The sequence below is a fragment of the Megascapheus bottae genome, chromosome 3, assembly GCF_031878675.1.
Source record: "Megascapheus bottae isolate mThoBot1 chromosome 3, mThoBot2.hap1, whole genome shotgun sequence".
Taxonomy (NCBI): domain Eukaryota; kingdom Metazoa; phylum Chordata; class Mammalia; order Rodentia; family Geomyidae; genus Megascapheus; species Megascapheus bottae.
In genome coordinates this window covers 31,121,712-31,145,131 of record NC_143511.1, presented here as the reverse complement: position 1 = coordinate 31,145,131, position 23,420 = coordinate 31,121,712, and the positions used below count along the sequence as shown (strand labels likewise).

At 41.7% G+C, this 23,420-nt stretch overlaps 1 protein-coding gene across 1 annotated transcript in view; it reads right to left on the bottom strand.

Moving 5' to 3' along the window:
* Positions 1-23,420, bottom strand: part of Shc3 (SHC adaptor protein 3) — a 108,821-nt gene that overhangs the window by 41,920 nt on the left and 43,481 nt on the right. The window contains exons 4-6 of the mRNA XM_090329772.1: positions 11,381-11,444; positions 8,417-8,536; positions 4,577-4,630 (exon numbers count right to left, since the gene is read on the bottom strand). Of these exons, the coding sequence (XP_090185898.1) occupies positions 4,577-4,630; positions 8,417-8,536; positions 11,381-11,444 (238 nt within the window). The remainder of the gene's footprint in view (positions 1-4,576; positions 4,631-8,416; positions 8,537-11,380; positions 11,445-23,420) is intronic.

The window sequence follows — 23,420 nt, the reverse complement described above, 5'->3', positions numbered from 1 at the left end:
TATTTCCAACAGCCACCATAGGGAATCAGCGTAGGTGTCTGTCACTTGATAAAAGGGTACAGAAAATATGGTCTGTATTCACAGTAGAGAAATATTTAGCCATAAATAAAAAAGAAATCATGTGATTTGTAAGAAAATGGATGAGGCTAGAGATCAGAGTAAGCAAAATAGGACAAACTTGGTACACCAATATCATGTTATGCGTCATACCCTTACAGAAAAGAGAAAGAAGATCCACCCATCAGCAAGACTTTAGTCCTCTCTTTGTAACCCAAAGCCAAGCTCTGCAAGGAAGAAGATGGCTGTGGAATTAAGATGGTGGAACAGGCTTAACTGTGGCCTTTCCATGGCATGTGTATGCTGCGTGCTTTCATTCACTGTCATATTTCTCTTCTAATAAACTTTCCTTTCATCTTTAAAAAAAGTGGCTTCCCATATGTGGAAACTAAAAAATAGAATAAAGAGTAGAGAAAAGGATCTGGGGAAGAAGGGAGAGGAATAAGAGTGGGTATATGAGCAGAGTAGATATGATCTAAGTGTGTTATATACATGCATGAGTTTGCTACAATGCAATCGATTGTTTTGTACAATTAATGTGTGTAAATTAATGTGTGTACAATTCAGGGATGTTAATGCATAGAAGAAAGCGAAGCCAGAAAGGTATGCCAAGGAAGCCTTTTTGCCTACTAGTTTCTCAACAAATAATCAAGTAGCTAATCATACTCTGAATTCTTGGAAACAGAGATAAGTACAACACCCTCCCCCCCAAAAAAAAACCAAAACTCTGAGAGCAGTTAATTCCCAAACCCCTCAGTTCTGAAGCACTTCCACATGGATATACGTGCCAGTGCTCAAATGGGTTTCTATGGTGACTCTTCTGGTGGCTTGGTCAAGGAGCAAAGGGGACAGGGACAGTTCTCCATCTCCCAACAACACTATGGACGATGCTACAAAAACAGGATTGGGGGAGTGGGTATTGGCTTGTGTGGAGTCCTTATTGGGTTCTGATGGGTGATAGGTGCTGTATGGACCTTCTGTCAAGTTTCTGAATCTCACGATCATGGGTAAGAGAAAGAGAACTCTTCTTGCAGTTGTGTCGACAAAGACCAGTTTCCCAGGACCATTCTACCTGTACTTCCTTCTTCGTGCTCACTAGTGCTCAGGGAAGGAAGAAGATATTGAACTGACCTCTATTCACTGCACAAGGAACTGAGGGTTTCAAGCTATTGACCAAAATACACAGACTGTAGCTCATAGACTTCTTTCTGAATTTGTGTATATCAGAGCTCAAGAGTCCTCGAGGGAAACGCTACAAGTATTTGGAAAACCTGTATTTATCAAGCTAGAAACTACAACACTTACATTTGTTTTCCAACATTTGAATTGTCATCAAAATCTGTTTTCCAGTTTTGCATCCTGCTCTCTATAAGCTTAAGAAATGAATGTGACCATCTGGACACTGGTAGTTCATACCTCCAATCCTAGACACTCAGGAGGCTGAGATTTGAAGACTGCAGTTCAAAGCCACCCAGGAAAGTCTAAGATTATTATCTCCGATTAACCAATAAAAATCCTAACATGGAGGTGTGGCTCAAGTGTAGAGTATCAATCTCAAGCAAAAAAAGAAGTAAGTAAGAAAGAGGGAAAGTGAGAAAGAAACACAGAAAGAAAAAAGGGAAGGAAGGAGAAAGGGAGGAAGGGAGGGAAAGGAAAAAGGAAAGGAGGAGGGAAGGAGAAAAAACAGGAAAGGAGGGAGAAAAGAAAGAAGGGAGGGATGGAAGGAAGGAAGGAAAGAAGGAAGGAAGGAAGGAAGGAAGGAAGGAAGGAAGGAAGGAAGGAAGGAAGGAAGGAAGGGAAGAAGGAAAGAAGGAAAGAAGGAAGGAAGGACTAGATGAATGCAAAAATAAACAGGATTATTTAGACAGGCTATGTGTCGTTGAACTCTGTATATAGGTTCAATGTCAAGGTTTGCAGTTGGGTTTCTGACAATATGGATGCCCAGTTTTTAAAGAATTAGACCACACTGAGTAGTCACCTGAGCTCCACTTGATTCAAATTGTTGTTACATTTACACACAATGAAGCACAACCAAAGCTTTTGAATTAGGAGAAGGAAGTAGCAAAAGAATGGAATCATCCAAGTGCCGACAGCAATACAGAGACACTCAACGCAAACATGCTGCCTGTAAGTTTATCTATCTTGAGGAGGGTAAAGGAGAGCACAGAAAGCGGGGGGAGAAAGTGTGAATCAGTGCAGCAGTGACACTCACCAGACACTACGTTGAAAATGAATTATACACCTTGTGTGGGAGAAGGGGTGGGAGAGAAAAATTGGGAGGAAACAAGGGAAGAGGTGACATGGTTCAAAAAGAAATGTGATTATTAGCTGTCTTATGCAAATGTAACTCCACTGCACATCATCTTTACACTAACAGTAATAAAGAAAGATTGCTTACGTGATGATGGCTACTTTGGAGTCATATTTCTTTTTCCAAAAGAACTTTTTATTGTTGAGATGATTTATACAGAGGTTACAGTTACATTCATCAGGTAGTGAGTGCATTACTTCTCTTTTTTCATATATTTTTATTGTAATTAATAGAAGGGTTACATTATATTCGCCAGATAGAAGGTGCATTAATTCCCATACATTGATACCCTTTCATATGTCTTGGTCCCTATTTCCCTCCCCCTCACCCCCACCCCTCATCTTGTTTTCCCCCCTTCCCTATCCAATTTCAAATAACCAAATAAGCATATATACAATATATCAGATAACAAAGTAAAATACTGTAACAATATGAGATAACCAAGGGACAGCAAAAGAGATGAGAGATAACATAATACATTAAGGGCAACATGTTATCTCTCAGTCAATCTTTTTATTTAACTTTCACCTTTGGTTGGGGCTTAGAGAGTTCTTTTAAAAAAAAGTATGGCATAAGGAGTCTATGTTTTTGTACATCTTCAGGTAACAAAATTAATTTGCATCAGCATTTATATATATAGACTTTTTTTTGCCAGTTCTGGGCTTGAGCTCAGGGCCTAAGGACTGTCCTTGGACTTTCTCAAGGTTAGAGCTCTACCACTTGAGCCTCAGCACCATTTCTGGCTTTTTTCTATGTATGTGGTGCCAAGGAATCAAACCCGGGTCTTCATGCATGCTAGGCAAGCACTCTACCACTAGGCCAAACTCCTGGCCCAATATATGGACTTTTTTTTTAAGTTTAGGAATCTTTACTTTGGCTCACAGTTGGGAAAGGAAGGCCAGTAATGAGATATGACTTACAGCTCTCAGATGGTCAGTGAGGATATGGCTGAACCAATGTCAGTCTTATTCCTTTCCCAGTATACTTCTTGTCGTTGTTTGTTTATTTGGTTTCACTATCCAGGCTTGAAATCCATACTCTTCATTTGGCTTATTCCTTCAGGGCCAGTACTCTACTACTAGAACCATGCGTCCAATCCAGCTTTTGCTAGTCAAGTGGGTAAGTCTTGAAGATTCCTGTTGGTCTGGCTTTGAACTTTGATCTTCTGGATCTCAGCCTCTAGCTGAGTAGCTAAGAGGACAGGTACGAGCTACTGTTGATCAGCTCTTGGTACACTTGCAGATTTTAGGATTCAACACAATGACCTTGAAATTTCCAGTTACACAGTGAATGCACTAATCGCAGACATGATAGTAGTTTCCAGCCTATCTTACCTGTATAGTTAGCTGCCATTTTCCTACTGGGTATACTAAAGGGCAAAGTAATAAATGGTATACATTTGTAATGGGGCATTAGGGTTTGGGATATTTGTCAGAAATAAGCATGCTGAAAATGTAATGGCCTACAGCAAGAGCCTCAGGTGGCAAGAGAAAGATTTCCCAGGAAAAGGATTCCCAGGAAAAAGACATCTCCAGTGATAGCAGGAAAGTCTTTGATCACACACACACACACACACACACACACACACACACATGCACACAGAAATAGGGCCAATACAGAGTGCATATGTGAGAAGATTCAGGCAGCTCTGAAAACTTGGGCCTATTTGTCACCTCTTAAGAAAGAAAATGCTTCCAGAATTTCCGAAGTGTTTGCCAACGAGATGGAAATGATTAATAAGCACTAATCATAGGTTAGTGCTCTAACCTCTCCCCAAGAGCTTCTGATATCAAGACACTGGTGACTCATACCTGTAATCCTAGCCTGAGGTCAGGTTAGGAGCCTAAGATCAGGATCCAAAGAACTGAGGATGGCAGTTCAAAGCTAGCCAGGACAGAAAAATCCATGAAACTCTTATTTGTAGTTAACCAGCAAAAAGTCAGAAGTGGTAGCAAAGCTCAAGTGTTAGAGCATCAACCTTGAGCAAAAAAGTTTAGAGACAGTACACAGGACCGGAGTTCAGCCCCAGTACTGGCATGAAAAAAATGAGAGAGAGAGAGAAAGTTGGGTGTGGGGGAGATTTCTGAAACCAAGAAGGAGAAATAGAATAACTTTCTTTTATGTCATATGGACTTATGGGACATGCTTTAGGTACAAGAATCCCTTCTCAGGAATTTATAACAAGAGCAAGAGAAATAAATCACTTACCGGGTCTCCTCCAGAGGCAAAGGAAATGGACTGCATGTGATGGTTCGCTATGATCTGCCAGGCCCAAACAAAAAGAGACATGATGTTATTAGTACCCTCCCCAGGTCTTGTAAAACCAATTACTTGCTGGCAAGCCATAGAAATTGACAGCATTTCTTGAAAAGTGGTCCCTGTGCAAAAGCAAAGACATCAGATCGATCCCCTGTTCTAAATATACTCAGCTTGAGTCCTGCTGCTATCTAGTTGGTTAGCAAGCCAAGCAGGAGCTGAGAATCCCTTTACAGATGAGGAGCTTATAGTCGGAGAAACCAAGTAGCTTGCTCAAAGTAAGAAGACAAGCTACACCAAACGCTGCCGGCTCCCACCTATAATCCTAACTACCCAGGAGGCTGAGATCTGAGGACTGTGATTGGAAGCCAGTTGGAGTAGAAAAGTCCATGAGATTTTATCTCCAATACACCTCCCAAAAGCCATGAATGGAGCTGTGGCTCAAATGGTGAAGTGTTAGCCATGAGGAAAAAAACTCAAGGATAGCTGCCTAGCTATGAGTCCAAGCCCAAGTTCTGGCACACACACACACACACACACACACACACACACACACACACACACACACACACACACACACACACACGTAATAATAAAACTAATAAGAAGAAAAACTAAAAGAAGACAGATCTTCGCAAGTCTCCAACTCAACGCCAGAATTTTAACAAGTGTGTCTCTTTAAGAAATGTCACTACTGGGGCCAGGAGTTTGGCATAGTGGAAAAGTGCTTGCCTAGCATGCACAAAGACCTGGGTTCGATTCCTCAGTACCACATACATAGAAAAAAGCCAGAAGTGGTGCTGAGGCTCAAGTGGTAGAGCTCTAGCCTTGAGAAAGTCCAAGGACAGTGCTCAAACCCTGAACTCAAGCCCAGGACTGGAAAAAAAGAAAGAAAGAGAAGAAAGAAAGAAAGAAAGAAAGAAAGAAAGAAAGAAAGAAAGAAAGAAAGAAAGGTCCCTCACACAATCAAACACTGCAACTTTCTATTTCCAAAAGCACACCAGGGCCTCTGCTAAGACCCCACAGCTAGGCTGCTATTCCCCCCCACACACACATTTTATCCCATTTGTAGCATGTTCCCTTACATCAGAAAATCAGTACCCAGGATCCAAAGTGGGTGTCCCAAAGCACAGTTAAAATGTGTCAACTTAAAAACCCAGAGAAGGGGGGCGGGGAGTATAGCCTAGTGGTAGAGTACTTGCCAAGCATGACAAAACCTTGGGTTTTATTCCTCAGTATCACATACACAGACAAAGCCAGAAGTAGTGTTGTGGCTCAAGTGGTAGAGTGCTAGCCTTGAGAAAGCCCAAAGACAGTGCTCAGGCCCTGAGTTCAAGTCTCAGAACTGGCAAAAAAAAAACCAGAGATGATATTCCAAGTTAATTTTAAAATGGGAAATTCCCATTTGCTTTATGAACTGTTGCCTAAGTGAAACTCAGCAGACACTGCATAAATTAGAAGCTGCCCTAAATTTTGAAAGCTGTCTAGATCTTCCATGCTATTTTTATCTTGATAAAGACAATGGAATGACATTGAATTTCTAGGAATGGAAGAAGATCTGGCTCCATCCCAGTGCAACCAGGTTTATTTCTGGTCAGCTCTCTCAAGCTCTTGCCCTTGGGCAAACAGCTGGGGATTTGAAAAGCTCATTTACCTTCTTAATACGATTTACAATCATCATATCCCAGAGATTTTTTTTAAATTATGCTCCTGTAAAACTGCATGTAAAACACAACCAAACTACATGATAATTTTTCCCCCATTTCGAGGTGCTGGAAATTGAGTCTAGGGCCTCATGCATTGTTAAACACACACTGAGAAGGGTTGCTTCTTTGTTTGACACTACTGGGGATTGAACTTTACTAGACAGGTGTTCTCCCACTTGAGTCATGCTTCCATTCTCTTTTGGGATTGCTGATTTTCAGGGAAGAGTCTTGCTTTGATTCTCAGCCAGCTTGCACTGTGATCCTCTTCCTGGTGCTTTCCCTGGTAGCAGTTTTGACAATCATGCATTATCACACACACCTAGCCATTGGTTGAGATGGAGTCTAGTAAACTTTTTTTCTGTGCCTGGGCTATCTATGAATAATACCCTGGTCTCTGCTTCCCAAAGTATTTTAAAATTCTTAATTTGGGGAGTGGCATTTGTAAAAACTTCAGGACCTAGAAAAACTTGAATATATTCCTGAGTATAAAACGGTGTGGCTGGAGTGATAGCTTGAGCCCAAGCCTAAGTTCACTTGAACTAATAATAGTTGCTTGCCCTAGAATCTTGCCTTTAAGCCAGCAGTAGACAGCTCTTGAAAGAAAAATGAGAACTAGCCATCCTCAAATAAAGAAAAGCTAGGACTTCTGATGTTTTTAACTTTTGCACAATTAATCTTTGTGTATATAAAATTTTGCTTATGTAACTTGTGGTTTTAACCACAACTAAAACAAAAACAAACTAGAGCTTAGAAATGAATCTGAAAGGGCTGGAAATGTGGATTCGTGGTGGAGTGCTTGGCTAGGATGCCTGAAGTCCTGGATTCAATTCCTCAGCACCATGTAAACAGAAAAGGTCCCAGTGATGCTACGGCTCAAGTGGTAGAGTGCTAGCCTTGAGCAAAAAAAAAAAAGGAAAAAAAAAAGGGAAATGAAACTGGAAGCCATGATGTTGTCGGAAAAAAATGGAAGTCAACACAAGGTCAACACAGGACAGTACGTGGATGTCTGTATCTAACCTCTTCTAGTAACAGAAATTGAAAACGAAATGAGAAAATTAGAGCCAACCAATTTTCCTATAAGTATGTGCTTCTGCTCTACTTTCTTTTCTTTTTTTTTTTTGTGCCAGTCCTAGGGCTTGAACAATGCCTAGGTCTTGTCCCTGAGCTTTCTTGCTTAATGCTAGTGCTCTACAACTTGAGTTATACCTCCACTTTCAGCCTTTTTTTTTTTTTGGCAGTTAGAGTCTCATGAACTTTCCTGCCTGGGCCGGCTTTGAACCCTGATCCTCAGATCTTGCCTCCTGAGTGGCGAGGATTGTAGATGTGAGCTACCAGCACACTGTTCAGAATTTTATCTTGATCCTTCTATTCAGAATTTGCAGAGAGTTCTGCCTGTCTACTTTCTCTGGATAGAGAAGGGAATTTCTCATCAGATGAGTCTCCCATCAGATGAGTCTCCAATTACTATAGTTGGGACCCAAAAGAAACAAAAGAAGACCCAGCCTGCTTCAGAATACACCCTTTCATGATGGCATTTTCTGAGTTTCCTGGGTCTCAGCACTGCTAGAGTAGGATCACTCATCCTAGCACCAGCCAAACTACCCCTGTTTTTTCACAGAAGTAGAGAATGAAGAAGGGGTCATTTTGCTTGCAGGCCCCCCAAAATGATCTACTAGCCATATAGGATATGAGTTCAAAAGAGTGCCAGGAAAGGCCAGCATTCACCAACAGCATGAGTGCCACTAGAAACAGCTCAAAGAAAGGCTGAGACTGTCCAGCTTGCTTTACATAAAAATTAACCCGCAATAATGGATTGTCTGTTGGAGGGGGTGTCTGAAAGACAAAAGAATAGAGTGAGAAGTGGTATCTACCAATATCCCAACTGGAATTAACCTTTTGTTTTGTTTTGTTTTTGGTCAGTCGTGGCACTTGAACTCTGGGCCTGGGCACTGTCCCTGAGCTCTTCAACTCAAGGCTACCGTCCTACCCCTTTGGTCCCCATGGACTCAGGAATACATGCAGGAAGTCCATGAACGCACATCCCTCTTTGGGGCACCACAGACTGGAAAGCCCTGAGCAACCACACCTGTTTGGAGTCCGGAGTCCTCAGGTTCAGGCTAGCGGTGGAGATGGTCAGAGAGATGCTCATTCCTGCAAACTGGAGATTGCTCTTCCCTAGGATGCTAGAGAGCATTTTGCTTGGAGGCTGTGAAACCAAACAATGTCACATCATTTCAGCTTCTTATTTATTTACAGAAGGCCACACTATGTTGTTCTCAGACTTGAAGGGTGGAAGCACAGATGTCAGCACACCCCCAAACTCTCACTGATTGTTCCTACTCCCTTAGACACAGGAGGACAAGGATGAAATGGATGAACAGGACAGATGGGAGTCAGTGCTAATATGCAGAATCCACAATATGTAAGTGGTCCAAGATGCCCTGTGCAAATACTGAGATGAGGGCTCTTGTGGACAGTCGGAGGTGTCAGTCTTCCTGGCTGCCTCTTGCCATATACTTGTGCCTCATGGGGTCCCTATGGGCCTGGCAAAATGGCAGCAAGTCACAAACACACAGCATTTCATACTTAGATACCTGGTTTCAGCATGCCAAGAATCAGATGATCTGTCAGAACAGACATGAGACTAATGAGCAGTCACAGAGGGTGACTGCAACACTTGTCTCTCTGTCCTTTGGGATCAACTCACAGGATGCTAATTAATTTCTAAGCAGGCATGTACTTTTTTTAATCTCCTGGGTGAGAAAATAAAGTAACTAAAACTAAGGTTTCTAATGTGGAGTTGAGGGATTGTAAAGAATGCACTCCATCTACTAAAAGGCAGACCACAAGACAAAACCACTTATGTCACTGAACCATTGACCTTTTGTAGTTCCCAGATGGGTTTACCCTAAGCAACAAACCAATCAGAATGGGTTTTGCGGTTTAGGGTTTTTTACACAGCCAATAAAATGCCTCTAAAAGCATCTTCTTATGGAAAACCTCTATTACAAAACATCTCTCTTGTACTTATATACTATTCAAGCTTGCCCTGATTCCATGGACTCAAAGCACAGCCTTCACTTCACAGAGGAATCAGATCAATGTTTCTTCCTTTGGTCTCTGTGGCAATTCTTTTTTTAGGTCAACATTCCTAAAAGAGCTCTTTAAAAATAGAGATGTCCTTCCCCTCTTCTCCTCCCCCGTGAGATTTGGGACAGGTACATCTAAGGTAAACTCTTGGCAATGGTCATGAGCTCCACTTCTACCTACTGAGAACCATAAGCATACACCAAGTTTCATCAGCAGCCCCTGGCTCTGAGAGATGAGATCCCCTACCACTGTTTTCAGACACTTCCCTAGTTCCAGAGCTTCATCCCCAGGATCTCTGGGGTATCAGCCAAAACCTAAGCTAACATACCTGAGCTGTCAAAGTTCTCTGACAGAAACTCAGGTACCCTGCAAGCGTATGGATTCCCAGGCTCCAGCTCTGATGACAGAGAAGTAGTTCTGGGGATAGCAGGGAATTTAGTTGCCCCAAATGAATTGGAATCAAGTTCAGGGGCAGATTCAGGGTCATTAAGATATTCTTCCCTGCAATTCTTTCTAGGCAGAGAAAACTCACAATCCTAAAAACAGAGTTATCTATTTACTACATGTGTCACTAAAGAAGGGTTTTGAGTGTGTGTGTCCTCTTAATTCAAATATTTTGTTTTCTTCTATTTTAACTTTTGATTCAAGGTGCAATTGAACTTGATCTCAGCTCCACCTCCTATTTGCAATAAGATTTTTCACCTCCATGTCTGCGTTTTTATCATCTATAAGTGGGATTTCTACTGATGTAGTAGAGTTGGCTAGTTTCAGCTAGTGAGATCTCATTAGCTCTTTTAGGAATGGCATGGACGGTTTTTGAATGATTTTCATTAAAAATGATTGGTGTAAATTCACAATTCAATATATTACTTTTTTCAGTCTCTTAGGAAAGGAACAGAATGGCACATTGCCCATGTGCAACTGATCATACAACATAATATTTATTGAAATGAAATCCAGGAAATGGAAACAAGATTTTTTTTCTTTTCTGCTGTTTTCGTTCTGTTTGCTCCCTTATATGTCCTTGGGAATGGAAGGGGAGGCATAGGAATGGAAGGACAAAGGATGAAAAAATGCAGCAATGGTATTCACTGAACACTATGCTGAAAATCAACTATATGACTTGTGGGTAGGGAATGGGAGGGAAACTGGGAGACAGTGAGAGAAGAAATGGCATTGTCCACAAAGAAATGTATTCTTTCTCTAACTAATGTAACTGGAACACCTCTGTACATCACCTCTATAAAAACTACTCAACAGGCCAAGATCTAAGAATCAAAGTTTGAAGCCAGCACAAGCAGACAAATCCAGGAGACTTATTTCCAATCAACCAGCAAAAAAAGAAGTAGAGATATGGCTTAAATGGTAGTGTGCCATCTATTATTGAAAAAGCCAAGTGAGTGCATGAGGTGCTGAGTTCAAGAATCTGTATCAACACATACACACACACATTTACCACCTGCACTTTTCATATCTACTGTACCCATATGCTCCTGTGCAGTGGAAATTCTGTATATTGATTGCTATTGTGTATCCTAGATCAACTATTTCCAGGAATACCAGGCTGAAGTCAACCCCACAGAAGTACTGACACCACAGAAGTTAGCAAATATTAAACCCTCATCCCCAAGACTGGTGGTACAATACTGACCAGCACACCACTGGAAGACTTACCACAATAAGTTGCTATGATTACATAAATTCATGTGCATTAAATCCTTAAAGGAACATTTGGCCAAGTGTTTGTTATTGCCATTGTCTTTAGATTAAACCACTTGACCACAGTGATCACTTTTGGTCAGCCATGACAGTTCACTGGCCTCAACCACAGGGGGTGGAGAGTTAGCTGAGTTTAGAAATGACAAGAGGCAGGCCATGGGAAGAGATAGTGGATCAGTGTGGATGAAGATGTCAAGCAGTGAGACATGGCAACAGAGACACATGGTGCCCATGGCAGTACCTTCCTCTTCTTGAATGCTCCCTTGGCACCAGGCACTGCTTCACACACACGGCTGATGGCTTCCCTTAGAAGGAAGGGAAACAGAGTCATTTTATCACATGCCAGTTAGAACTATGAAACCCAGAGGTTTTACTTGAACATCCAGGAAAACAACTGCCTGATTACATCAGAAAGAAAGAAAGAAAGAAAGAAAGAAAGAAAGAAAGAAAGAAAGAAAGAAAGAAAGAAAGAAAGAAAGAAAGAAGGAAGGAAAAGAGGAATAAGCCTATCTGTTCTCCAAGTAAAACTAACAACACACAGGCATTTTAAACATTTCACTGAACATATTCTGCTCTTTTTTTAAATGATTGTAATTGTACATTAATAGTCTCCTGTGATCAATGACATATTTGTTTTAATTGAACATTTTGTCAAGGTCCAAAGCTTGAAGAATAAACTCACGGACAAGAAGTGCAGCAGAAACAAGAATATTATGACAGTCTTGCAAGACCAAGTATCTAGTGGTCAGACATGGTCCCAAGAAGTGCAATAAGCAATGGCTACTGGCATGGGCTACTCTGTCCAGCAACCTTCCATAAAAGGCACACAAGTCTCAAGGCACATTCAGACATTCAATCTTTGTCCTTAAAGCCTGTGCATGTAAGAAGCTCCAGACATTCTCAAAGCTCAAACATTCAAGAAAAATCTCAAGGATCCCCTGTTATAGCCTGTAGAATCTCCAGAGGTTTTTCACATCAAGCTGTGCTTCAGGAAAAAAAAAAAGGTTCTGCCTTCATAAATGGCACAGATTCATGCCTAATGCTCACATGACAATACACGTGCAGAAGTCCTTATTTCAACCCAGCTGATGGGGTCTATTTCTGTTTGAAACAGGAGTGACACAACTATTAAAAATCAGGCAGTATTTAGATGCCTGAAATTAGTTACTTTAACTCCAAAGCCTAATTTGATATGTAACTATTCTCAATTTCCTTCCTTGCTGTTTAAGTTGAGTACATTCTAGCCATTGCTTCTGCTACAATTTGTTCATCTAACAATTATTATTTAGCTTTGTGTAATTTCATTTAATCCCAGTTTGAATCTCAGGTACCAATTTTGCCCTGTTTATAATCATAGAGATGGCTTCTTATATTTTGTTCTGTACAAACCCCAGTTCAGCAAGCCAAAACTCCTTACCTCAGAGCTCCACTAATATGAAAATGGAACATTTGGTAACTTCCCCATTCATCTGAAAATAACTATAGCCAGTTCTGCCACAAGTGCTAATCTGATCCTCAATAGCACACCATTTTCCAATTTAGGCAAATATACTCCTTACTGAATCCAGCACCTCCATAACTAACAGCTTTTTCTCTGGCATGGACAATTTCACATGGGATATTGTCTTTCTGCTCATTGTCTCCTGGATGCTTGTTCTGTCTCCCAAAGCATACCTACACATACTTTTATAGAGTGAAGCAATCAAAGCTAGAACGGTAGAATAGCAGGGCAATTTCTGCCCTTGGTTTATAGGAGGAAGGAGAAACAATGTACAAATAAATAAATTCAACAGCATGTTGAGATCAAATACACACACATATACACAGCAACAGCCTACATGACACATGGAACAACCACATCTATAGAGATTTACTCAAATAGTGTTGAGGTGGTGAATAACCGTCCAGAAGAAAAACTCAGTTGAGCTCTCATCTCAGGCCTTAAATGCAAATAAACTCTTAGATGGGTTACAAATTGAATTGATGTGTGATGAAACCATAATAATACTAACAAAAAATAAGTGGTAAAATTTTACTGTTAATTACCTTTGATTTGAAAGATGATATAAAACCCATAAAAGAAAATAGTGTTACCATCAACAGCATAATAATCATAATTTAAACACAACATATTCAGAAGCTAGATCTAAACTACATGGGGACATGATAAATTAAAGCCTAAAACTTAAAATCAAGACAAAAATGTGCATTAAATCTACAAGCCTGTAGAGGTAATATCCTTGAGCCCAGCCAGACTGCTGGGAACAAGGAGGGAAACAGAAAGCCCTGTGGCTGCCCACGCTGAGATGGCACCTGTCTGAGACTCTCTTGTGCAGTTCCAGGTTTGTGGGCCTCTGTAGGAATGCAAAGACTAAAGTCCTGTCCTGCATCCAGGCCAGTCTTGGTGGTCTCTGGAGAACCAGACCCTGAGGTTGTGAGAAAAACAAATTCTCAACTGTAGGCACACAGTCCATATACTGCATCCAGAGTTACATTTGCTAGTATTTTGTAGGGGCATAGATTTTTCCACATTGGTGAACATAGAGACAGTTGAGTCATATCCTCAACAAAATGGAAGATACATCAAGCCTTTAGCCACTCTGTGCACTCGGATAAGCCAGCCACGTGACCCTCTTCCACAGCTATTGATTGCAGTGATGCTTCTAGCAGGCTGCTGGCAGAAAACAATCAATGACTGGCCAGAAGAAGCCAGCTTATTCTGTGTACCACCAGCCCATAGCCCTCTCCAACAGGAAGCCTGTTCCCACAAGCTGCTTTGCACAACCCCTCCCTCCATCCTGATCAAAGGGGTGGGCAGTCTCTGTCCTCAGCTAATCTGTTCTTCTGCCCCACAGCTCATTCTTTTGTTCATTTTTTTGTACCAGCACTGGGGCTGGAACAAAGAGCCTGGGCTGTTCTTTTTGCTCTATTGAAGACTGTTAGGAGACAAGGAAGTATGAGAGACTGTGGAGAGGTGGTAGGATGATTAAGAGTGACTCTCCTCAGAAGAAAAACAGCAGAAGTATAAGCAAGAGTAAAGGCTGTTGGGATTTGTGTATAGGTGTGTGCATGTGTGAGTGTGGGTGTGTATTTATGTGTGTGTGCTGTTACTGAGGCTTGAACTTCTAAGTCTGGGAACTGTTCCTTAGCTTTTCTACTCAAGGCTGGCACTCTACAAAATATGGCTTTTTGCTAGTTAAATGGAGGTGAGAATTTCACAGGTTTTCCTGCCTACACTGGTTTCAAACCACAATCCACAGATCTCAGCCTCCTGGGGAGCTGGAATTACCTACATGGGCCATAACAGCCATCTCATAAATAAACTTTCCCTCTTTTGTTCTTTCTTACAGTCATGGGGTTTGAATACATGGTTCTGTGCATGCGAGGCAAGTGTTCTAACATTGAGTTATACACCTCTCTTTGTCAAAACTCATTTTAGTAATCTTCTGTGTACCAGACAAAATGTGTCTGCTGCAGTAGCACAAGCTCAGTTCCTCTATGTCAGACTCTGATTATTCTGGTCCACGGGGTTTAATGGCTGTTGTCTGACACCTCATAAATTCCCTAGCTCCCTATCAGCTGCCAAATTTATCAATGTCTTCTAGTCCTCTGATAGAAGCCGCAGATCACTGGCAGGCTTAGAATCAAGGATCCATGGATCCATTCAGCTTTGAGATGGAAAATGGTTGAGAAAAAACTGAGGTGCACTTGCAGAGTCACAAATATCACAGTTGCCATGAGTAGACACATCCTAAAGGAGGGCAGGAAGTAGATGTCACCATGCTGCTCAACGTCACCCAATTCCAAACCATCACAGCTGTGAGCAGAAGTCACCAGAGCTATGAGATGTGTCTGAACAGAGGAAAATGGAAACATGAAGACCTGGGGCTGAGGAGCCATGAAGCATCACAGGAAGCTGCTCAAGGAGATGGACAGAAGGTAGCCCTGGTGCAGCTATGCTGCTATGGAGACCTTGGCAAACTGCTTGATGAGCAAGGGGATGCTGGGAGGAAGTCACCTGGGGAGTGGGTAGCTATGACTCTACTGAGCCAATTATGAACCAAGTTGTAGAGTGAGGAAGAGTTGAATTGGACAGCATGTCGGGTTTGTGGATGAAGATGGGGTACGAATAATGAGTGCCTCAAGGAAAGGTGGGGTGCAGTGCCAGAATATGGGGTTCCTGGGAACCAGCTGAGGAGTGGGGGGCTGTGTGATAGGATGTGATGCATAGGAAGCCTAAAGTTCCAAGCAGTATGAGTGGAAGGAAGTACTGAGGGAACCAGGAGCCTAATCTCTGCAGTACTTTCTGGAGAGGACTCTGTCCAGGGTGCTGATAGCATTGTGTTACACTCAGAGGATAAAACTACCTTGGAAAGAGCAAGAGTAAGAAGAGAGAACAGGAGCTGGGAGTTTGGCCTAGTGGTAGAGTGCTTGCCTGGCATACACAAATACCCAGGTTCGATTCCCCAGTACCACATACATAGAAAAAAGCCAGAAGTGGTGCTGTGGCCCAAGTGGTAGAGCTCTAACCTTGAGAAAGCCCAAGGACAGTGCTTAGACCCTGAGTTCAGGCCTAGAGCTGGCCGAGAGAGAGAGGGGGGGGGGAACAAAGAAGGGAGAAAGATAAATGTAGAATTCTCTTTGTTCTTATAAGAGCAACAAGCCTCTTATGAGAGTCTCTGTTCTCCATCTCAAGCCTTTCAGGCCCTCAAATCTGTGCACGCACTCTTACTGTCTTCTGCAAAAGGAGCTCCTGCACCTGCTCACAAGGCTAACAGCCCAGGAGGACAGTTTGAGGTGAGGGAACATAAGCAAGAGACTGCTTAAGAAAATGTTCCTGGGAGAAATTGCTGAGAGTGCAAGACCAGAAAGGGAAAGAAGTCAAGCAAAGGGTGGTGGGATTGCAAGTTATAAGATGCTTTCACTTTCAAAGGAGTAATAAGTTCATGGTGAAAATTGAGCTACATTACAACTCATTAGCATCTACGCCTTCCTGTATATCTCACCTTGGTACTAGGATTTTGAAAACTTCCATATTGTAAATGTGGGTTGTAGTACACATTCAATCATAGTGTTTGAAAATAAATCCATAAATAAATAATCTTCTTTTTGCACAAGTGGGATTGAACCGTGTACACTCAACTAGACAGCTAGCCTCTCAGCTGTCTGGGTTGCTTTCCTTATAAAATGGCATCTAACTCATTTTTCAGGTTTCTGCTAGCCAGGGCAGTTTTAAGCCAGACAGCTCCCACTATCCCAGACTCTCTAAGGCACTGAGAGATCGCAATGTCCTCACAAAGTCTTTCCCTGCAGGATACAGCAGGTACAGGGATATGAGTTTTGGAGGTTGCTAAAATAGGTCATATAGGAATACTTCAAATGCAGCCCTGATGAGCTGAACTGAGCCACACATGGTGTCAGTAACTGTTCCACAGGGGTTTAAGAGGTATCTACTCAATGCTGTTTTTTGTTTTGTTTTCTTTTGTATTATGGGCTGATCCTGGAGCTTGAATTCAGGGACTGAGTTCTGTCCTTTAGCTTTTATGCTCAAGGCTAGCACTCTACCACTTGAGCCACAGCTCTACTTCCAACTTTTTGCTGGTTAATTGGAGGTAATAGTCTCATGGACTTTCCTGCCTAGGCTCACTTTGAAGCATGATCCTCATATCTCAGCCTCCTGTGTAGCTAGATTTATAGGTGTGAGCCACCAGTACTCAGCTCTCATCCAGTTCTGCTTAACTCAGCTGCACGTGAAGCTTTTCCATGGGCACTAATCTGCACATCGAAGTGCTGAACCATCACCAAAGACACCTAAACATTAATAAAAAAGGACTCAGGGTTTGTCTCAAGGCCTGAGTGTGCTTCACCATCCACCCTGGTAAGAAGCAGAGACCTCCTCAGTAAAACCCTCATTTCCAGACTTGAAGCAAGGGGGCTTCTGCCTGAACACCTAGACCTCAGTCTATATGAGGGATCATAAGGAAGCCTTCCTAGAAGGATAAAATAGGCATCATCTACAAATATCCTCAACTTCTAAACACTAGTAGTGCACTAGTCAACTATGAATGTTATCTTTAATACTTACATCAAAGCTGTTGCCGCCCAGCCTCCTTCAGACATGAGAAAGCAGGGAGATGGGGAGGAAAGGAGTGGGAGAGAAGTGTACAGATATTCCCTAAACACCATACCTGCTGATTCATCCCAGACATGGTCTCAAGAAACACATGGACTCGTGTGTGTGTGTGTGTGTGTGTGTGTGTGTGTGTGTGTGTGTGTGTGTGTGTGTGTGTGCTTGGAGATAGAGGGGAAAGAGAGAAGAGGAGGAAGAGGTGGGAAATGGAGGGAAGAAGAAAAGGGGAGGAAAGACAGGGAAGAGACTTGGAAAGAGGAGAGGAGTGGAGAGGAGGGGATAGGAGAGGGAGAGAAAATCTAGTAGCTAATTTTGGCGCCATGCACCAATATATCCACACACACAAAAAAGACCATATGTTGATCCATTCCAGACATTATGGTCTCCAGAAACATATGATCTCTAAAAAGTTTTAGGAAAACAAGCAGATCCATTTATAAGCAGAAGCTACTGAAAGTTTATATCCTTGTCCTTTACTAATAGGTTTTATTAGCATTAACATTATTATGTATCAGAGGCAATGTTGAGAGAGGGGTCCTGGTTTCCTCCATTACACTGCTGCCCTTTCAATGGCCCACTCAGCTCCTCTTCTGAGTAGACAGGACTGCAGGATGGAAATTCTACTGAGAAGGCTGAGATTTGAGGATTCAGGTTTAAAGCCAGCCTGAGCAAAAAAGAGAATGAGGTTGGGCTGGCTGTTCCATAAACTATAACAGAGCTCTGTCCAATGTGCCCTCAAAGTGCACTTTGCTAGCCTGTCAATTGTACAAGGCTAGGAAATGGATTTCTACTCACAACATCTGAGCAGATCAGAAGGGATGCCAATGGCAAGGTATGCACAAAACCTAACACTGAATTCTAGGTGAAGGTGATTACTTTATATTACATTTAGGCAGAAAACAAAGAGCTGTGTACCGGCAGCCCACATCTGTAATCTGACTCAAGAAGCTGAGATCTAAGGATCATGGTTTGAAGCCAGCTTGAGTTCAACTCCATTTAACCACCAAGAAGCTGGAAATGGAGTTTTGGCTCAAGTGGGAGAGTGTTAGCCTTGAGCAAAAGAGTAGAGGGTCAGTGCTCAGACCCTGAGTTCAAGCCCTAGGACGGGAACCAAATCAAAAAGAGAAAAGGAAGGGGGGGGGAAGAGAAGGAGGGAGAGACAGAGAGACAGAGACAGAGAGACAGAGAGAGACAAAGAGACAGAGAGAGAGAGAGGGAGAGGGAGGCAGGCAGACAGAGACAGACAGACAGAGAGCGACACACACAGAGAGACAGAGACAGAAAGAGAGAGACGGAAGGAAGGAAGGAAGGAAGGAAGGAAGGAAGGAAGGAAGGAAGGAAGGAAGGAAGGAAGGAAGGAAGGAAAGAAGGAAGGAAAGAAGGAAGGAAGGACACAAAGTATAAGATATTGTAGTAAATATGATTGCAGATACATGGAAAATTCCACCTCCACTTTTATATAGCTATGCTTTCTAAAATTTTTCTACTGAATATGTATGTGCTTCCTTAAAAATATTTTATTGTTATTATGAAAGTGATGTACAGAGGAATTACAGTTATATAAGTCAGGTAAAGAATACATTTTGTTGTTTTTTTTTTTTTTTGCCAGTCCTGGGCTTGAGCTCAGGGTCTGAGCACTGTCCTTGGGCTTTCTCAAGGCTAGAGCTCTACCACTTGAGCCTCAGCACGACTCACCACTCTGGCTTTTTTTTTTCTATGTATGTGGCACCAAGGAATCAAACCTGGCCTTCGTGCATGCTAAGGCAAGCACTCTACCACTAGGCCAAACTCCCGGCTCCAGAATACATTTCTTTTTGGTCAGTGTCACCCCTTCTCTTACTCTCCTGCAGTTTTTTCCTCCTGTCTCTACCCGAAAGGTATATAGTTCATTTTCAACATAATATCTAGTGAGTACCACTGCTGCATGTGTTAACCCTTTGTGTCTCCATTGCTGTGCTCCTTGTATGTGCACTTGTGTTTTCAATCCCCAGGAGGGCTTTTAGCAAATTCTGGGGACAATTTTGGTTGTCATAATATTAGGTGCCAGGCTCCTGGCACCTAGTGTCTGTACGTTTCGAGTCAGCTGACCACCCCAAATGCACAAAGAAGCTGGCCTTCAGGCCCACCACGGCAAGGCTGAAGCCGTAGAATCAGGCCCACTGCCCTCCCACACAAGGGCCCTGCCTACAGTGCTTGCTGCCCTGGCTGTCCAGGAAAGACCATCACTGCTCTGCTTGAGCAACTCTGAAGCTGTCATGTGAACTAACACCTTTAGTCAATGGCTTTCCTGTATGTCAACAATGAAAAGAGTGAGGCTGAGCTCAGGAAAGCAACTTCTTTTGCCATAGTCTCAAAAAAAAATAAAATAAAAATACTTAGAAATTAACTTAACCAAGGCAGTAAAGGACCTCTATTAGAACATGAAGAAGGAAATGAAAGCAAAAGTGAGGAAGTGGAAAAATCTCCCATGCTCCTGGGTTGGGAGAATTAACATCGTGAAAATGGCAATCCTACCAAAAGCTATCTAAAAACTCAATGCAATATCCATCAATATCCCAATCTTATTCTTCAATAAAATAGAAGAGGCAATCCAAAAATTCATATGGAGCAACAAAAGACCCCCATATAGCAAAAACAGTCCTTAGCAGAAAGAACAGTGCTGGAGGAAAATCAATATCAAACTCCAGCCTCTATTACAGAGTATAGTAATAATAAAAAATAACCAGCTTGGTACTGGCCCAAGAACAGACCTGAGGACCAATGGAATAGACCAAGAAATTAACCCACAGACCTATGGCCACCTACTCCTCAATAATGGAGTCAAAAAATAGGATGGAAGAAAGACAGCCTCTTCAAGAAATGGTGCTGGCGGAATTGGTTAAACACCTATCCGAAACTTAAGTTGAATCCTTCTATGTCACCCTGCACCAGAATTAATTCCAAATGGGTCAAAGACTTAGAGGTCAAGGCAGATACCCTGAAAACTGTACAGGAAAGAAGGGGTATTTACCTAAATGTCCATAAAAATGGCATACTAAAGCTAATAGCATAACCATGTTCATTGCAGTATTATTTACCATAGTTAAGATACGGAACCAGGGTGCGGGGAGGGAAGTGCGGACAAAAACATGAGAAGGGGTATCATTGTGTGAGAAGTAATGCACCTACTATCTGGTGAATGTAACTGTAGCCCCTCTATACATTACCTCAACAATAAAAATAAAAGAAAATAAAAAAGATATGGAGCCAATTCAGATGGCCCTCAGTAGATGAATGGATCAAGAAGGTATGGTATTTGTACACAATGGAATTCTATGCTGCCATCAGAAAGAATGACATTGCCCCATTCATAAGGAAATGGAAAGACTTGGAAAAATCATATTAAGTGAAGTAAGCCAGACCCAAAGAAACATAGGCTCCACGGTTTCCCTCACTTGCAATAACTAGTAAACATCCAGGATTCTCCTAGCAGAGGACTACAATAGCTCAATACCTACGTGCATATGGCCATATAGAATGAGGATAAACAAAATGAACTCAAGGATAGGAAACAAGTGTTTTATCTTTGTATTTGTTGTTAGCCTACTATGTGAAGTTATTTCTCTCTCTCTCTCTCTCTCTCTCTCTCTCTCTCTCTCTCTCTCTCTCTCTCTCTCTCTCTCTCTTTCTCTCTCTCTCTTCCTCTCCTTCTGGTTTATCTCATGTTGTTACTGTATCTGACTTTGGTACCTGGTACATTGTGTATATGTTTATTTATTTATTTGAAATAGGGAAGGGAAGGGAAAAATCAAGATGACTAGGAGGGAGCAGGAGGAGGGAAAGTGAGAGAAAAACATGGGAAAGGGCATCAATGTTCAAGAAGTAATGTAGCCACATTCTGACGAATGTCCTGTACCCCCTCTATACTTCACTCTGACAATAAAATATTTTTTTTTAAAAAAGAGGTGTAGCTCAGATGGTACAGCACAAGCCATGCAAGCTAAGTTAGCAAGCTAAACAAGAAAGAGGCCTCAAGTTCAAAACCTCCCAACAACAACAACGGCCAGTATTGTGATAATTGATGGGATTGGGATGATTGTGCTATAAATGTGTAAGAAAATAGAACTGGTGTCAGGAAGTAAACAGACAGGTAATATTATCACAATTTATTCTCAAATGGTTCAAACAGATTTTAGAGATTTGATGCATTTCATTCTAACATGAAGGATTCCTTTATGCTATTTGAGTACCCTTTCTACTAGTTTGAAGTCATAAAGATTTGAAAATGCAAAACAATGTTGTAAATAAATTAAAAAACAAAACTTTGTAAATGCATAGGGAAAATGAAAAAGAGCTACATTTAATCAAATCAGAAAGAAAAGTGATTGCAATATACATCATATTTTATGCTCTGTAAATAATGAAAAACAAAGGAGACACTACCTTTTCATCACTTAGAATGTTTCTTTATACGTTAGTGAACTCTTCCAGATTTACTGATGCCTAGATTTTTGTTACACATCACTTCTGCATACATAATAACAAATAAGTGATAAATAGAGTTACAGTATATTTTTCCAAACTCTTCACTTTCTTAGTGAACACTTTCTAAGTGATTTGGAGATTCACATTGTTGATATTTTTGCACTTTCTGTTCTGTTTGCTTTTTGTTTTTATTTGTTTGATTGTGCTAATACTAGGGCCTCAACTCTGAACCTCTCACATGCTCAGCTTTTTTGATCAAGGCCGGCACTCTACCACTTGAGCTACAGCTCTACTTCCAGCTTTTGATGGTTCATTGGAGATAAGAATTGCTCAGATTTTTCTAACCTGACAGGCTTCAAATCTCAGTCCTTGGATCTCAGTTTCTTCTGTGAACCATCCATACCTCGCTCTTCACACAATCAAGAATGTATACGAGGGAGTGGGGATGGAGCTCAGTGGTAGAGTACTTGCCTGGCATGTGCAAAGGCCCTGTATTGGATCCCCTGCTCTGTAAAGAAAAAAAAAACATGTAGGTGATAGAGCAACTTTTCAAAAAAAATGCTCTGTGAGTGTTTCTAGTATTCTCTTTCAAAACCACTGTAGCCTATTCTGCATGTGTTAGTGTTCACCCTTCTGGAATAGACTAGAAAAGGACTCTGCTCAACTCTCATTTCTTTCATGTAGTGGGCAAATTGCTAAGAGTATGAACAACCACTATGTATGTACCTGCTCAAGAATGTCAGCAACAAGTACACCACTGCTATGAATGGGGCCAAAAGCTTTTAAAACGCCAGTGTGTAAGAGACTCAAGATTTCAGCAATAACTTGGGACTTAGAGGTACCATTTAAGATCTTAACCATGTGGAATTGATGGCTTCTTCCTCTGTTTGCTCCAGTTTTGTGCCAACAGGCACATATTAATGTGTTGGAGATGCTTCTGTAATTGAGAATAAGGAATAGACCTTGATCCATGAAGTGTAGTTATTCTGTCAGAACTTCATGCTTGCTATTAATCTATGAACCTCCTATCTTTCCCAAGGCACAACATTACTCAACATTAGCTTGGATTGAAGAAGCTTCTCTGTGGTACAATGCTTTAATGGTCTCAGTAAGCATTCATCAAAGCCTAAGCAAATAAGGAAAAGCCAGGCTCAGGGGATGTGCCCAAGAGTCTTCAAATCTAGTTGGTAGGAGGAAGAAAGGTATTTCCTTTAGTTACTCCAAGAATTTTGCTTCAAATTTTAACAATTCTGAAATGCTTCTGTGTTAGGCAGAAGTTCAGGCTCAGACATGAACACTATCCTTGGGTTTTCTCAAAGCTAAAGCTCTACCACTTGAGCCACAGCACCACTTCTGGCTTTTTCTATGTATGTGGTACAGAGGAATCAAACCCGGGTCTTCATGCATGCTAGGTAGACATTCTACCACTAGGCCAAACTCCCGGCCCCCTAATGTCTTATACACAGAAATTCAAACTCTCAGGAGGGGTATCATTAGCTTAACAGAAAATTCTAGAGATAATAATAGAGGGGCTTCTTTTGTATGTGTTATGTGCTGGTCCTGGGGCTTGAACTCAGGAATTGAGCGCCGCCCCTGAGATTCTTTGCTCAAGGTTAATGTTCCAGCATTTGAGCCACAACTCCCCTTCTGGTGTTTTTGGTAATAAATTGGAGGTAAGAGGCTCTTG